The following is a 16,020-nucleotide window of genomic DNA, read 5'->3' on the forward strand; positions in this document are numbered from 1 at the left end:
AATATTTGTAACCTCCACATTAACATGATTAACTAACTTTGTAAACTTTTCAAAAATGATTTCATTTCTGAGCTTACATTAATTGACTTACAACATACTCTTACGTACGAAAACATGGGGGGTAACATCGTTAATAGCTGAGTTGCACATGGCAACAACCTCCAAAACCAATAGTGATTCAAAGAAAAGTAACTGGGGAAAGAAGATAGGTCCACCTCAAGCTCAGTCAGCTCAGCCTTCTAAAAGAACAAAGACTAAAAAAGGCAATAACAAACGTCCCAAACGTGTCAAAGTTATTAAGTGAAATGTTATGATTGTGACAAAATAGGTAATTATGCCAGAGGCTGCTCTGAGCCTCCAAGAAAGGTATTTCACGATGCTCGAATTAGTGAACTTTGTGTTTCTAGTTCTATTTTTCTAACTGAATTTAATCCTTTGTGGATTGTAGACTTAGGATCAACGAACGACATAGCCTGGGAATGCAGTGCCTTCATTGAATTTCAGCGAGTTCCACGTGGAGCAAAGTGGATATATGTGAGCAACAAAAATAAAGTTGTTTTTGAAGGGATCAATACATGCAAGTTAGTCCTGCATGGTGGTCGAGACCTAATACTACATGATGTTCTCTTTGCACCAACAATTCGCCGAAATGTTATTTCAGTTTCAGTTTTGCTTAAGCTAGGATTTGACTTATTTTGTCATGGCAATTCTGCCAAGTTGACTTTTGGTTCAACTTTATTTCATTTTGGTCATATGACCGGAGGTTTAATTATTATGGATTTGGATTATGATTCATTTAATAATAATTCTAGTTTTTCTATATTTGTTTCTTCATATAAATATGATAGTGATGTAAACATATGGCATGCTAGACTTGGTTATATTGGCCAACAAAGAATACAAAGTTTAGCAAAATAAGGTTTGCTTTCCAGCATTGAACATGTGGAGTTGTCCACTTGTGAAAATTGTCTAGCTAAAAAATTTGCAAGAAAACCTTTTGGTCAGGCGACTAGAACCGAATACCCTTTGGAATTAGTCCATTCAGACATTTGTGGGCCTATGAATGTTAGGTCTAGGCATGGAGCAAGTTATTTCATCACAATTATTGATGACTTTACACGTTTCAATTATGTCTATTTAATTTCCCACAAAGCAGAAGCAATAAGTTGCTTCAAACGCCATACGAGCTTAGTAGAAAATCAATTAGACAGGAAGATAAAAACTCTTCGAACTAAATGTGGTCGCGAATACTTATCAACCTAGTTTAACAGTTTATGTGATGAAAAGGGAATAGTTCATCAGTTGACTATCCCAAATACTCCACAACAAAATGGTATTGCGGAGAGAAGAAATAGAACGTTCCTAGAAATGGTTAGGTTAATGTCTGCACAAGCTAACCTCCCAATTAGTTACTAGGGTGATGTGTTGCTTACTTCTACCTTTGTTCTTAACTGAGAGCCTACAAAATCAGTTACTACTACCCCGTATGAGTTATGGATTAGAAGACAACTCGACTTGAGTGTATTAAGACCTTGGGGTTGTGCTGCCTATACACAAGATTCCTCTCACAAATATGGCAAATTAGGCTTGAGGGGAAAGAAAAGTATCTTTATAAGATACTCTGAAACCTCAAAGGGCTATGTATTTATAGGTTAGCAAGACAGTGGGAGTGTAACTGAGTTTGAATCACGAGATGTCACATTCTTAGAGGATGAATTCCCTTAGAAGGGAGAGGTAGGTCAAGACCTAACCTTATTTGAGATAATGGATCAAGAAGTACAAGGATCACTTCATTCGAGTGGGAGAATCTTAGCAGATGATGAATTAGTTTCTCATCAAATACCTCATTAATCATCATATGCGAATGAAAGTAATCCTTCTACATTTAATAGAAGTGACCAAATGGATCTTGTTCCAAGTGGGAGCGAGATGGTCACAGATCTTGTTCCAAATGGGAGTAGGATGAATGATCTTGATCCGAGTGGGAGCAACATTTATCCAAATGGGAAAAATGATGAATCACAACTAAGACGTGGTTCTCGTAAAAATATTCCCCGCCGAAGATTTGATGTTGAAGGCGGCGAACTCTTTATGATGCTCCTGCAAGAAGAAAACAAGCCTAAAAATGTAAAAGAGGCTCTCTCATGCCCTGCTAAGGATAAATGGACAAAAATAATGGAAGATGAATTGGAGTCTATGAGAGTCAACAAAGTTTGGGAACTAGTTGACATCCCTGAAGGACGCAAAGCAATTGGGAGCAAATGGGTTCTCAAAGTTAAGCTCAAGGCTGATGGCACAGTTGAGAGATATAAGGCTCGACTGGTGGCAAAAGGGTATACACAGTAGAAAGGAATAGACTACGAAGAGACTTTCTCGCCTGTTGTACGATTTACCTCAGTTCGCGTGGTTCTAGCTATTGTTGCTAGCTTGGATCTTGAATTACATCAGATGGATGTAAAGACTGCCTTTCTCAATGGAGAACTAGATGAAGAAATATATATGGAACAACCTGAGTGTTTCATTGAAAAGGACCACGAACAAAAGGTTTGTAGACTTTTGAAGTCTATTTATGGCCTCAAACAATCTTCAAAGCAATGGTAGATACGCTTTCAGAATGTTTTTGTATTCAATGATTTTACCATGATGGATGAAGACCATTGCGTTTATACCATGGAGGAGATCTAGACAAGAGGAAGTCTACCTTAGGATATATTTTCTTACTCAGTGATGGGGCCATATCTTGGAGTAGTAAGAAACAATCATGTGTATAACTATCTATGATGGAAGCTGAATACGTGGCTCTCGCATCAGCAACACAAGAAGCTGTTTGGTTGAAAAGGTTCTTGGAGCACTTGTTGGATATCACTGAAAATACTGAACCAATATTAGTCTACTATGACAGTGAGGCTGCAATATCCTCCACCAAGTACCCTAAGTTTCATTGTAAAACCAAACATATAGATATCAAGTATAACTATGCGAGAGACATGGTTAGACGCATGGTAGTGAATGTGAAGTATGTGTCTACAAAAGATATATTAGCAGATCCATTGACCAAGCCTTTGTCTAGATATGCATTTGTGAGACACACTAGGTCTCAAGGCTTGTGTAGACTCTGAGATACTTTATTTGTTATCTATTTTTTGGTGTTCACAAAACTGGTGTTCTTTGATTATCAATAAAGTTGATTTATATACATACATATTTTTATTGTTAAATGTTATGTGCATTCTTTATTTTTTAATAAGTATGTTGGGTAGACAAGAGGTTGGCCTTCTCACACAGGCAATTACCTCCTTATCTTAGTAATGTGAGGAGATGAGACATGATTTTAAGCAAAATTATCATAAGCATAATTTGAGAGCTATTCGCTTAAAATTAGAATGCCGCTTAAACAATTACATAAGGTCATTAGGGTGAAAAACGTTCACCTAGTCTACTTTTGTGAGCCAGATGTGAGTTAAAAATGATATTATAGATCAAAGAACTAAAATTTAGATACTTATGGTGTCTAAATATCATCTGTACAGTATTCTTTATGAGATAAAGACATACGCTCCTTGGGAAAAGGGAAAAAATGTTATAGCACATGTTTCATACCATGTGTGCTAATGTCGACCAATTGAGTTAATATAAGTCCATTCTCAACTTATTGTTGTGTGAGACCCAAAGCTTTTATGATAGCTTAAGATTTTGTATCCTTAGAGACTCCGATCAGATACTTGAGACTTAGTATTATGTTAGCTATCTTAGTATGTTTCCAAAAGACTATGTACACAGATTCGGTCTAGCGGAGCATATCTAGAAAAGCAGTCATATTAATGTTAAGGGAATCGCGAGAAGAGGAAAATCATTGATGGAATCTCATTTATTTATATTCACTGGTGCACCAATTATAACTTATGAGTTATGATTGTGAATACAAGAAATAATGATATATAAGATTTTGAGACGATATCAAATGTGATTTATATGATCTAGGGTACTGCATACTTTATGATCTACTTGCAGGTTCGCACTCAGCGGGAGTCTATATACTCCTAACAGATGTATAGTACTTAGCTCTCATAGTATGTTGGTCACACGGTCTACTTCCCTGTATGAATGATTGAGGAGATGAGTTGAGAATATGTTTCTCGGGCTAGATTAGCACTCCCATTATGTGTGAGTGGGAGATGTAGGAAATAGAGTCACACCCATAAGGGGTTCTCTTAGGGCCCACTAGTGTAAAACACAGTAATTTTAGTAATTACTGTAACCCTAGTAGTCCCTATATAAGTACACTTACTGTGTACAATAAAGTAGGACTCTCTGCAGTATATTTTATATGCTCTTCTCTCTCAATTTCAGTTAGGGTTTAGATTGTGATATATGGGGTTGCTCCGTCACAATGTGACAACCACCACCGACCAGTGATTCCAGCCGCGTTCGTCCATTTTTTGCTTCCGCGCCACGAAGAACAAGTAAGTTCTCGTTTTATGATTTATGCGCTAAATCTAATGTGTTTAGATGTTCCTTCAGTTCCGGATATACGGCCCTTTATCTGTCGCCTACAACCATTAATTGCACTTCCCGAAGCCTCAGAACTCGTCCCGAGTCCGGGGTGCATCATCTTATCAGGTCCGATGACGAGCACTCCGTTCGGGCCTTGATACAAAGAGTTCCTAGTGTTGATTTCGATCTCACATATTCATACTCTTGCTTCGTTTGGTCATTCTTTTCTTTTTTTTCACACCATGTGTAGTTTTGCAAAAGACTTTTTGGCTCATTACTTTATTCCATCAAAGTTATATATATTGGCTCTATTCTTACCAATATATTGGCTCTATTCTTACCAATATAATATAACATTGCAAATGCAATTGTGCTGCGTTACCTGAAATCATGTACTCTCTAAAGTATATGAAGTAGTATTTAGTTTTTAAATCGAGCTAAACTCACACCAGAATACCGCAAGAACCCTCGCCATCTATGCATAGGTCCGCTTACACTTTAGGAATAATCCAAACATGTTCATTAGGATTGTAATTAGCTCAAATTAAATACTCCCCCGTTTCAAATTAGATGAGATACCTTCCTTTTTAGTTTATTTCAAAATAAATGACACATTTCTAAATTTGAAAATAATTCAACTTTAAATTTTTATTTTACATATTTTACCCTTAATGAGAAGCTTTTATAACCACACAAATGTCATGGCCGCACAAAGTTTTTGCCCCTAAAGCTTTTAAGACCATAAATTTCAAAAGTTTTTCTTTTTACTTAAACTCTGTACCTAGTCAAACCAGCTCATCTAAATTGATACGGAGGGAGTAGAAAAATACATGAGGCTTTACACATTTTTATTACTTTTTCATGTCTAAAAGTTTTATTCAACTACTTCCTCCGTTCCAATTTATGTGAACCTGTTTGACTAGGCACGAAATTTAAGAAAAAGTGAAGACTTTTGGATTTGTAATCTTAAACAAGTCAAAAAGGAGGCCAGAGTATTTGTGTGGTTATAAAAACTTTTCATTAAGGGTGGAATTATAAATTTAAGCTAAATTGTTACCAAAGTTAGAAAGAGGTCATTCTTTTTTAAACGGACCAAAAAAGAAATAGGTAAACAAATTGACAGTGTGACTATAAAGTCTTCGGAATTTCTGGTGGCACTTGGAAGCAAATTTAAACTTCTCAAACTTTCTTGTGATGTGAAATATGCAAATATCTTCCCCACAAAAAAAAATATCTGCCCCAAGCCAAAAAGAAGAAAACCTAACTCTTTCCTGCCACTTTTTTCCTCTCTCCCCTCCAGCAGAAACAAATGCATTCTTTAACTCTACCAATACAAACCATTCCCAACAAAAGCATAAACAAACTTCCAAATCCTAGAACTCCACTAGCAAATTCATGGAAATCCCACAACAATATTAATATTAATACAAATAAATCTCTCATGATATGCAGAGCTTATTCTTCTTCAATCACTGACTTTGACCTCTATGATCTTCTTGGAGTTGATAGTTCATCTAACCAGGCTCAGATTAAGCTGGCCTATAGGATGCTGCAGAAGCGATGCCACCCAGATATCGCCGGAGTACCTGGTCATGACATGGCTATTATCCTCAATGAAGCCTATGCTCTTCTTTCTGATCCAATTGCACGTATGGCTTATGATAAGGTCAGTTCATCCATGTACATGGTGGAAAAAGTAGTAGTCTTTTGATTGTTAAATCACTTTTGTTTAGTATTGTGCACCTTGTATAAAATCACTGTCATTCCATCCATCTCGGACGTGTTTTATGGATCCTACTAAATCTACTGCTTCTGATTCAGACTATGTATACATATGCAAAAGAAACTTCACGTCCACTAACTTTAAATCCTGAATTCACGATAATTCTTAGGTAGACTATGCCTATCTTCTTTAAGAGAAAAAAAAAAAATCTTTCCCTCACTTTCCTTGTTACCTTGTATTATCCTAAAAATTGGTCTTTAAATCAGCTTAAGCACATCCTTCTTTAATGTTTGTCTTGTAATCAAATAATGCAGGAACTGACAAAAATTGCAGACTTAAGGGGGTACACAGGAAAACCTTTATATTCAGCATGGTGTGGTCCAGAGAATGAAGAAAGAGCTGTGTTTGTTGATGAAGTCAAGTGTGTAGGTTGCCTAAAGTGTGCATTATTCGCTGAAAAGACATTTGCTGTTGAATCTGTGTATGGAAGAGCCAGAGTAGTTGCTCAGTGGGCTGATACTGAACCCAAAATTCAAGAAGCTATAGATGCATGTCCAGTTGATTGCATCTCGTAAGACTATTTACTAATTGGGAGTTCAAACATTGATAGTTAATTGCTTGCTTACTTCTTCTTTCTGACATGTTCTCATAGGGTTGTTGAGAGGTCAAACTTGGCTGCACTTGAATTCCTAATGTCCAAGAAGCCGCGAGGCAATGTTAGAATTGGTGCTGGCAATACTGTTGGTGCTCGCACCTCGAATATATTTGATGATCTAGACAAATTTCAAAGCAGATATCAAGATGCCTTGAATAAAGCTTCCAAAACCAACCCTAAGGTAATCCTTGTTCTGAATATATTAGCACAAATGTTCAAATGTAATAGCGATTTAGCCGGTGACAGGGCCAACCAGGGTAACCTCCGTTTGACATATAACTCTTACTATATTTCAGGCTTCATATGTGCAAAAAGAAGCACGAATGTCAGCATTTCAAGCAATCCGAGCAATGTCAAGTTGGGTCTACTGGCAATCACCTATTATAGGGACTGCAGAAGCTGTCCAGGCTTTGGTACCAGTTAGGAGAAGGCTAATTGAACCCGACATTAAGAAGCTCAGAGCTGCTGCAGAAACTATGAAACAAGCCAAAGCAACAGTTAATCAAAGGTGCAACGATGAGTATTGGTCTCCATCAACCCCTGCACTTCCAGAAGCAACAAACACTAGTTTGGTGGATGAAGTTTCCTCGAATGCTTCTTCTCCCAAAACACCGGTAGAATTCTATGATGAAGCTTTCTCACCTAAGGAGAAAATTCAAGGCAATCCCTGGCTCTGGAGAGTGCCATTCGCAACAGCAACAGCAGCAGCAACTATAGTTTGGTTAAAACTTGGAGAAGAAGCGACTGCTAGACTCAACGATCATATTGGTGGTTCTCTCGCATTAGACATTGTCAACAGCTCATGGCTGAAGGTCATTCTTGCAGGTGCTACATGGTATATGATTGGTATGGCTCTAGTGGAACTTGTGGGGTCTCTACAAAGTTTGTTTGGGAAGGACAGAAAATAGTGAACACTTTCATTCCAGAATACAAGTGCAAGCAGATAAATCTTGCAACATAAATGTAAAGTTACTATATGGCCTAATCAGTTCCTGTCCCAAGGGCCTCAAAGTCTGCTTATAGAAAAACAAAGCTTCACCTATGAGATTGCCTTGTATTACACTTTACATATTTAAGAGGTAAAACATTAAGAAAAACATAGAATGCGCTCAACCACACATATGCACACTAAGAAGTTAGATGCTAAACCCTTCCATTACCTGATATCCTGATCAGACTTTATTCCATTATAGAAATTGGAGTTGCAAAATGCGTATTGTAGCGTTAGCAGAACTGATGGAAATCGTTGTAAAGAGTAGAGAAACCAAAAGCTACCTGAATAGTTAAATCTTCTCCCTAATCTACTCGTTCACTTATGGCACCTAGCACATGCTGAAGCCGAAACCACAAAAGCACAATTTCAATACAGTCAATATAATTTATCATAACATGGTTTGAACAAGACTAGAGGTCTTTCCACTTGCAACTAATGGAAAGTTATTGTACACTTCTGGGTCTTGACAGCTGATTCAGTTTAATCATAAAGTATCTTATAGTTCAGTACAATATCACAGACACTCAGTAACGATACTTGGTAGAGTAATCTTTAGGTGCAATAACTAGACCACGACCCTTTCTCGCGCCACGGTACACTGTCTCAACAATATCAATGAACTCTTGTTTATCTTTGAGAGCCCAGTTGATCTTGTTATTGTTTCCTGTGCCAAGATCAATCATGATGTGCTTGTTCCTGAAGAAGAACATGATAGTGGATGGATCGTACAACTCATACATAGTGTTAAAATCAGGGACCTCTGTGATGTCCACCAGATATATGACAGCAAAATTCTTTAATGTATCTGCAACCGAAGCCAGCACCTCGTCCATCTGAAACGCCAGAAGAAATAACCAGCTAAAACCAAATAGAGTTTTACAGATTTTATAGCAAGGGAAAAATGTGTGTGCCAGAGAAGGGGGGAGGGGGGGGGGGGAATCAGTATGCCACTGTGAACCCTCCCCAGGCAGGAGATGAGAGAAGCCAAATCTATATATCTATATAAAGTAGGGAAAATAAGAGATGAGTTGCACCTCTCTTTGGCCAAGGATCCTAATTACCATTTATTATTTCCACTTTTTGGTTATTTTGGGGGTCTCTTTATAACTACAACAAAGAATTATAACAGTGAGGTATAGAAGAGTCACAAAAGTTAAAGCACATAAAGTGTATTAAATAAAAATACAAACAATCCGTTTGCATTTTCCTAAAAAAAAGCTACTCCCTCCGTCCACTTTTACTTATCTAGTATTCTAAAAATAGACTTTTACTTGTCACTTTTAGCGCATCAAGAGAAAACAATTTCTTTTTTCCTGTTATACCCACATTATTAATTACTCATTTCAAATTATTTTCTCAAAACTATTAAAAATATGCATCAATTAATATGGGTATCATGGTAAATTTTGCACTTTATTTATTATTTCTTAAAGGGTGTGCAAAGTCAATAGTGGACAACTAAAAATGAACGGATGGAGTAAAACAAAATGTCTCTTCCTCTTCTTTCCATTAATTTTCTTAATTATTCCTCTTTATTTATCTTCTTTCCCACAAATAAGTACACGTACAATCAACATTACCAGAAACAATGGGGAATTCCAATCGAGACTGATTGAAAAGAACGTCTCTTCCTCCTTTTCCCATTAATTTTCCTAACTACTCTTTAGCTTATTTTCTTTCCCACAAACAAGTACACATACAGTCAACTTTCCCAGAAACAATGGAGAATTCCATGCGAGATTTATTGAAATGAGATTTCAGTTACTGAAGAATATGCATTTGCAGTAGGTAACTCTTCTATCAACAGGGTCAATTAGTATATGTTGGAGAATAATTGGAGTGCCAATACTAAATACTTTAGGTATATTAATTGTCGTTATAACATTTTGCGTTAAACGGTTTAAGTATTGATCTTTTCCTTGATGTGGTGTTTCCCTGTTCATGATTTTTATCATGTAGTCCAATAATAGGCACGCTCACCTTTAGGGCATAGCCTTCCTCTTGGTGTTTCTTTGCCATTTTTACATTTTCTTTTCCAATTTTCTCCATGCCATGGCTTTTTTGTTTATCTGTATATTTCTAATTCTCAAAATTATCTTTTGCACATGCATACGTAATTTGAGACAGTTATTTCTTATTATGAATGTCTTTTATGCATACTTAATTTGAGATGGTAAATTTATAGAATTAAATCTCTACAGGACAGGAAAGTCTTTCATCGATAAAATAGAAGCATGAATGTATTCAAGAGTTCTAGGCGTGTAATAGTCTCCATTCACCATTATTTTCTGGGACTATTGCACTGTTGTTATTGACTTTGAGGTAGTGAAGTTTTAACGGTATTTGATGCTTAAAGAAAGTCAAAGTATTTAATATTTTGGTTCTTTTCTCTTTCCAAGCCTTTATATATTCCATGTTTAAAGGAGGTGGAAACTCTTTACCTCACTCACGTTACATCACTCCTCCAGTACGAGATCAAGATCATTTGGCGGTGTTACATAAATCTACTAATGCTTCTTAAAATTGTGTATTGCATAAATCTACTGATGCATCTTAAGACCACGCGACGCGCGAATAAATTTACTAGTGATGTTATATTACTGCATAGTAAATGCATCAATTAAAAATACCACTTATGCCCATATTATCCCCAACCTACCAACCACCCAAAAACCAGCTTCCCTGATAAAAAAGAGAGAGCTCACAGTACAGCCTCAGAGCAGAGACAAGTTTAGCTTACAATCTGTAGTTTTAGTTAGAAAAATGAAGGGTATATTGAAAGTTCAGGGGATTTAAGGCAGCAAATAGTCAAGCAACAATATGACTCACCAGTAGGTGGACACTCAAGTCAAGTAGGTACATTAAAGAGAGTTTCCTGGCCTAAGCTTAAAGAAAATGTGAAGTCCTATGTGAACTATTGTGAAATGTACCAAAGAAGCAAGGAAGAAAAATACCCTACCTAGGGCTTCTACAACTCTTTCTTTATGATAATGGTGTTCGTGCCAGCTTGCACTTTGACTATTGCACCAGGTACCTGATATCTTCCACCAGCTCAAGTACCGGTAACTCTGTCACCAAAAGGCTTAGACAGATGCGAAGAAATTATCTAGTGCTTTTTTATCTTCGCCGGAGCTTGAACCAGAGAACTAACAGTTCTCCAGCCTGCCTTATAAAAAAAACAGCTTTCCAGCCTAGGGCTTCTATAACTCTTACCCGTTCCTGAGCAGGTTTGGATGCATAGCATATTAGTGCAGACTTCATAGAGGTCCAAATCACAAGGAAAGGACACCATCTTTGTGGTAGTAGACGGCATGACTAAAGGGATAACAGAAAGCTAAAATGAACTCCTGAAACCATCCTTTCTGATAGAAACGGTATATTTTTTATTAACTGCTGGCAGGAATTGTTATTTTAAATTAATGTGGACACGACTAAGTTTCAGCACAGCTTATCACCCTCCATCAGATGGACAGACGAAGAGGGCGAATAGATGTAATATTGCCTGTTTGAGATGTATGACAGCTCATAGACCCAATCAGTGGAAGGAATGGCTTGGTTTAGCTGAACGGAGGTGCAATTCAAACTTCCATAACGGTTTGAATTGCGTACCATTTCATCCATGGTATGGGTATCGCCTCCTGAGATATCAAATGGAGCCTCATTAGAAGCTAATGTACCAGCACCAGAGGATTTCTTAGCCAAGAGCAACAAATTCAGCAGCTATAGAAAGACAATCTAAAGCAAAGCACGAAATAAGTTAAATTTTATGCATATAAGCACAAAACTGAACAAGAATTTAACAAATTTGAAGTTCCATGTCAGATGAGCCTTCAAGTTTCCGGAAAGGGCAAGGTGGCATATAGACTGCGTTTACGTTCTGACTCTGGGGTGCACCCCATGTTTCATATATATATGATCTCAATAAACATGGTCATTCAACCAGCAGCAATCTTGCAGAGATAGTGGGTCAAAAGGGGCAACTTGAGAGTGGTAAAGGAACTGGTGCATTGGACAAACTTAGCTCCAGAAGACTCCACATGGGAAGATTTTGACTTCGTCTGGGCCATGTTTCCAGAATTGCTGCTAGTTCTTGAGGACAAGAATTAATTTAAGGGGTCTGGAATGTTATATGTAAAATGGAGGGGAGCAATATACGTAAAAAGAGAAGTCGATTTAAACAACAAATGAAACAAACTGCTGAGATTAGCTTTTCTTAATGAGCAGAAACCGCTCAAATTGACCCTGCTGAGATTAGCCTTCCTCCAGTTAAGAGCTTTGTTTGTCGTCTCAATCTCAGAAGGATGTCATCATTGATGGGGAACAAAAAGTAAAACTCCTTTCTTATCATTTCTTTTGTTTCTGAATTCTAATTCAAGCTAGATTCTTTTTAATCATTATTTCATTTCTGAATTCAACTTTTTGAAATCCTCGGTGGAAGAGGTACCAAGTACATGTGCGGGTAGGAAGTAGCATGTATCCAGTAGAATAGTTGTGTGCAGCGCAAAGCTGTAAACTGATCCAAATACCATCGGATTCCCCAAAAACTCCGGTCCCATGTCAACCCCTGACTGATCGGAGGCCTAAAAGCCTCAAAAAGGAGGAAGGGTACTCCAATCGACCAGGTTTTTATTTTGTAAATAAGGTTAAAAAAAGAACTTTCAGAAAGCGGCTCCCAAAATGGAATAGGAAAATGGCCAAATAGTAACTTGCGGCTCAGTCCGAAACAAGTAGCAATCTGCCATATGAATCTTCACCATATTTTTCCATTTATAATCACCTTAGACAAAGATTATACAAAACAAAAATAAAATAAAAAAAGTAAAAGAAGTTATCTAAATCTCCTACTGCATGAGAATCTCTAATAGGGCTAACGGACTCCAAAAAAGCATAGGACCTAAAGTAAACGTATTAACATGAGTAAAGCATATTACCAATTAATTTGTATTGCCTATACAATTTTTCTCTTCCATTATGTCCTATCTTTTGTTAAGTATTTTGTTAAGTCCGCATTGATTCCAACATATTGTAGGCATTTCTAGACCATTTCTTTTCATGTGATTTTAGGTCTACCTTATCCCTTTCAATAACCATGTTTTCACACCTAATGACCAGCTAAGTTGCTCAGACACGGCAGTTTAGGTGCCGCATCCGTGTCGACATGACACTAGTATGGGTGTGGGTATAGGATCCGTATCGAATCTGGTCAAATAATTTTGGGTACTTTGACCACGACGGGTGGAAAAATTCAAGACGAGATACAATTTGATTCCCGAAATCAGAACCAAAACTAGGGTACATTTGAGAAAACAGCATATTTTATCTAGCAAACCAATCATTTACTTATCTACAACTTGAGAATAAAAAAAAGAAATCCATACTTTACAAGCTATATGTAAATATTCCACAAAATTTCTCATAATTTAAATATTTTTTTACTTTTTTATTTTCTTTTTAGCCAATCCGTACTAGGATCCGTATCCCTGAATCTTAGAATTTACATCTCGAAGATCCGACCTCTAGATCTACACCCGTGTCGGACACCCGCACTCGTGTCCGAGCAACTTAGATGACTGGTGAATCTGGAAGCTGACGTCCAGAGGCCAACGCAAGAGATAACCAACCATCTCAAGCAACCTTCTTTCATTTTATCCTCAATGTATGCTACTTGTCCCTTCCGGAGAATATGATCATTTTTAGGCTAATCTAATCTAGTACCCACACATCAATTTTAGCATCCACATTTATGTGACACTCATCTTGTGGATGAGTAGTGTTGCTAAAGGTAAAAAGCTCCAAAAAGCGCTCCAGGTCAAATAGGATTTTAAGCACAAACGCAATTTAAGTGTGGGCTTTAGCAACAAAAAATGGTACAATGAAAGGAAAAAATAACAATATATATGTAATTTAAGAAAAAAGTAACAAATACCCTCGGCTCAAGTAAAGCATAATCCCGGCATTCATGGAAAAGAGAGACAATAGCCACGGAAAAGGAAGCAGTAACAATAACAACAAAATAAGATAATTGAAACAAAACAACAGTTAGTGAGATTAAAAAATAAGAAAATACGAATGTAATACCAGTAATACTAGTATGGAGAAGAAAAGCGCCCGCCTACCTATTACCCTACTACCTTAATCCTCGACCTCCACACCCTTTTATCAGGGGTCATGTCCTCAGTAAGTTGCAAATGTACCATCTCCTATCTAATCACCTTTTCCAAATACTTCTTTTGCCTACCTCGCCTCTTCTTAGATCCATCAACATCAACCTCTCACGCCTCCTCACTAGGGCATATGTGTCTCTCATCTTGACATGTCCAAGCTACCTCAACCTCGCTTTAAATATTGACGAACTAAGATGTTCAAGTATAAAAAGGGGGGGGGGGACATTTCGCTAAGACCGTCAAAAATAGAAACATTCCGCAAAGACCAGTCACGTTATGGGACATAGCGTGCAATTTTTTGATCGGTTTTAACCCAAACAGCTTCTTCCCCAAGCCCCTTTTTTAACCCGTCTAAAATATGGGTAGATGGATTGTGGAGTGTTCAACCAGTCCGATCCACCCCCCCCCCCCCCCCATTTTTCCTCCACTATTTGTAATAGACCTTATTCATTAAATCCAAGCTTCCATCCGTTAATTGCAATTGTATTTCTGAATTCTAATATGAAGAAACATTACAGAAATTTTAGACCCACTACAAATTGATTATCCTAAGACATTAAACAAACAAAACACGGAATACCCAAAACTTCTTTTCTACTAAAAAATAAAAAGACTATACAGCTGGTTCAACGCACCATAAAACTGAAACCAAAAAACATTTATGGTGAAAACAGTTGAAATTACAGTAATCAAGAATACACAAGAACCTAGGGTTTCCCGAACAAACTAAAAAAAAAACCGCAGCAAATTATTACCCAAAGCAATAAACCCATAATTTACTAAAACAAACATCCTAGAAACACAATATATGCACATCGTTTCCTATATGGGGATGCAAAAGGCGGGGGAAAGGCATTAGGGCGTACCTGCATGCAAGTTTCGTCCCAGTCATGGCCGAAGCGGATAATGACGAGGCGTTCCTCTTCAGCGAGAATGGCCTGATCCACCGCCCATCCCGAGTGAAGGTGAGGCAACAAGTACGACATCTTTCTCTGATCGCTAGGATAGCAAGGGAAAAGTAGCTCAAGGAAGGGTTTTGGTTCTCCTAGATTGGAAAACGGGAGAGAGAAGAAAATATTTAATACAGTAATAGCCTCGCAGTTCATTTTTTAAAATGGTTTTTATTAGATAAATTTTCATAAACTACTATAGCTACCACTTACAGCTTGTTTGATAGTTGATCCCCATGCAATAAACTATCATATTGTATTGTTATTCCAAAATAATGTTTGTTTGATTGTTTCATTAAAATTGGTTGTATCTTATTATTAAATTCATTATTTCGGAATAATGAAAAGTCTTTTTTTTTAAATAACCGATTTGGTGTGGTGGGATTGTTTCTTAATTTTCTTTCCAATTATGCCTTAACTTATTACTCCACAATTTTATTTTATCATTTACCTTTTTCTATTTTAACTCCAAATCTCCAACCTATAACCTATTTTATTTTTTTCCAGAACTTCTGCCGCCAACGTTAAAGGTGTTTTGCCGCCTTCACTTTTATTTTTTCTCCTAATTTGCTTTTAACTCAGATTTAATTAGTTGTGCTCCTTTATTTTGCCTTCTTCTGTCTCGTTCCTTTGTTCTGCTTTCTTAAGGTGGTTTACGTTCTTCTGTTTTGTTTTTAAAATTATTTTTATGCATATTTTTTTGTTAATTTAATATTTAAACAGTTGAGGATATTTTAGTAAACTTATCAGTTACAGTGCAGTACGATACAGTCAAACCAATAAGCAAAATATTATTTAACAACAACAAACAATACAATTTATCCAAACATTATATTCATAAAACGATACGATACAATAAAATACAATACATTATAAAATGATGGGAAACATTGATCCAAACAAGTGTTACTAAATTATTTTCTATAGCTATATTTTCAGTTGTTATAGACTGTATTCGATGTATTTTTGTTATTGTATTCATGAATACAGAAGCAAAACTCGGCGGAAAACAGGGAAGTCCAGCTAAGCAGAGAATGTAT

The 16,020-nt window shown here is 36.9% G+C and overlaps 2 protein-coding genes across 2 annotated transcripts; one reads left to right on the plus strand and one right to left on the minus strand.

The window, feature by feature from the left end:
* Positions 1-5,664: 5,664 nt before the first annotated feature.
* Positions 5,665-7,914, plus strand: LOC104228512 (chaperone protein dnaJ C76, chloroplastic). Its single transcript, XM_009780995.2, has 4 exons — positions 5,665-6,160; positions 6,532-6,788; positions 6,870-7,053; positions 7,169-7,914. Exons 1-4 carry the CDS (start codon positions 5,804-5,806, stop codon positions 7,778-7,780), a joined length of 1,410 nt encoding a protein of 469 aa, XP_009779297.1. The 5' UTR covers positions 5,665-5,803; the 3' UTR covers positions 7,781-7,914.
* A 316-nt stretch (positions 7,915-8,230) lies between these two features.
* LOC104228513 (thioredoxin-like protein YLS8) lies at positions 8,231-15,156 on the minus strand. The gene is made up of 2 exons (XM_009780996.2): positions 14,897-15,156; positions 8,231-8,699 (listed from the first exon to the last, which is right to left on the minus strand). Exons 1-2 carry the CDS (start codon positions 15,134-15,136, stop codon positions 8,391-8,393), a joined length of 549 nt encoding a protein of 182 aa, XP_009779298.2. The 5' UTR covers positions 15,137-15,156; the 3' UTR covers positions 8,231-8,390.
* Between the last annotated feature and the right edge of the window lie 864 nt (positions 15,157-16,020).

The sequence above is a fragment of the Nicotiana sylvestris genome, chromosome 4, assembly GCF_000393655.2.
Source record: "Nicotiana sylvestris chromosome 4, ASM39365v2, whole genome shotgun sequence".
Taxonomy (NCBI): Eukaryota; Viridiplantae; Streptophyta; class Magnoliopsida; order Solanales; family Solanaceae; genus Nicotiana; species Nicotiana sylvestris.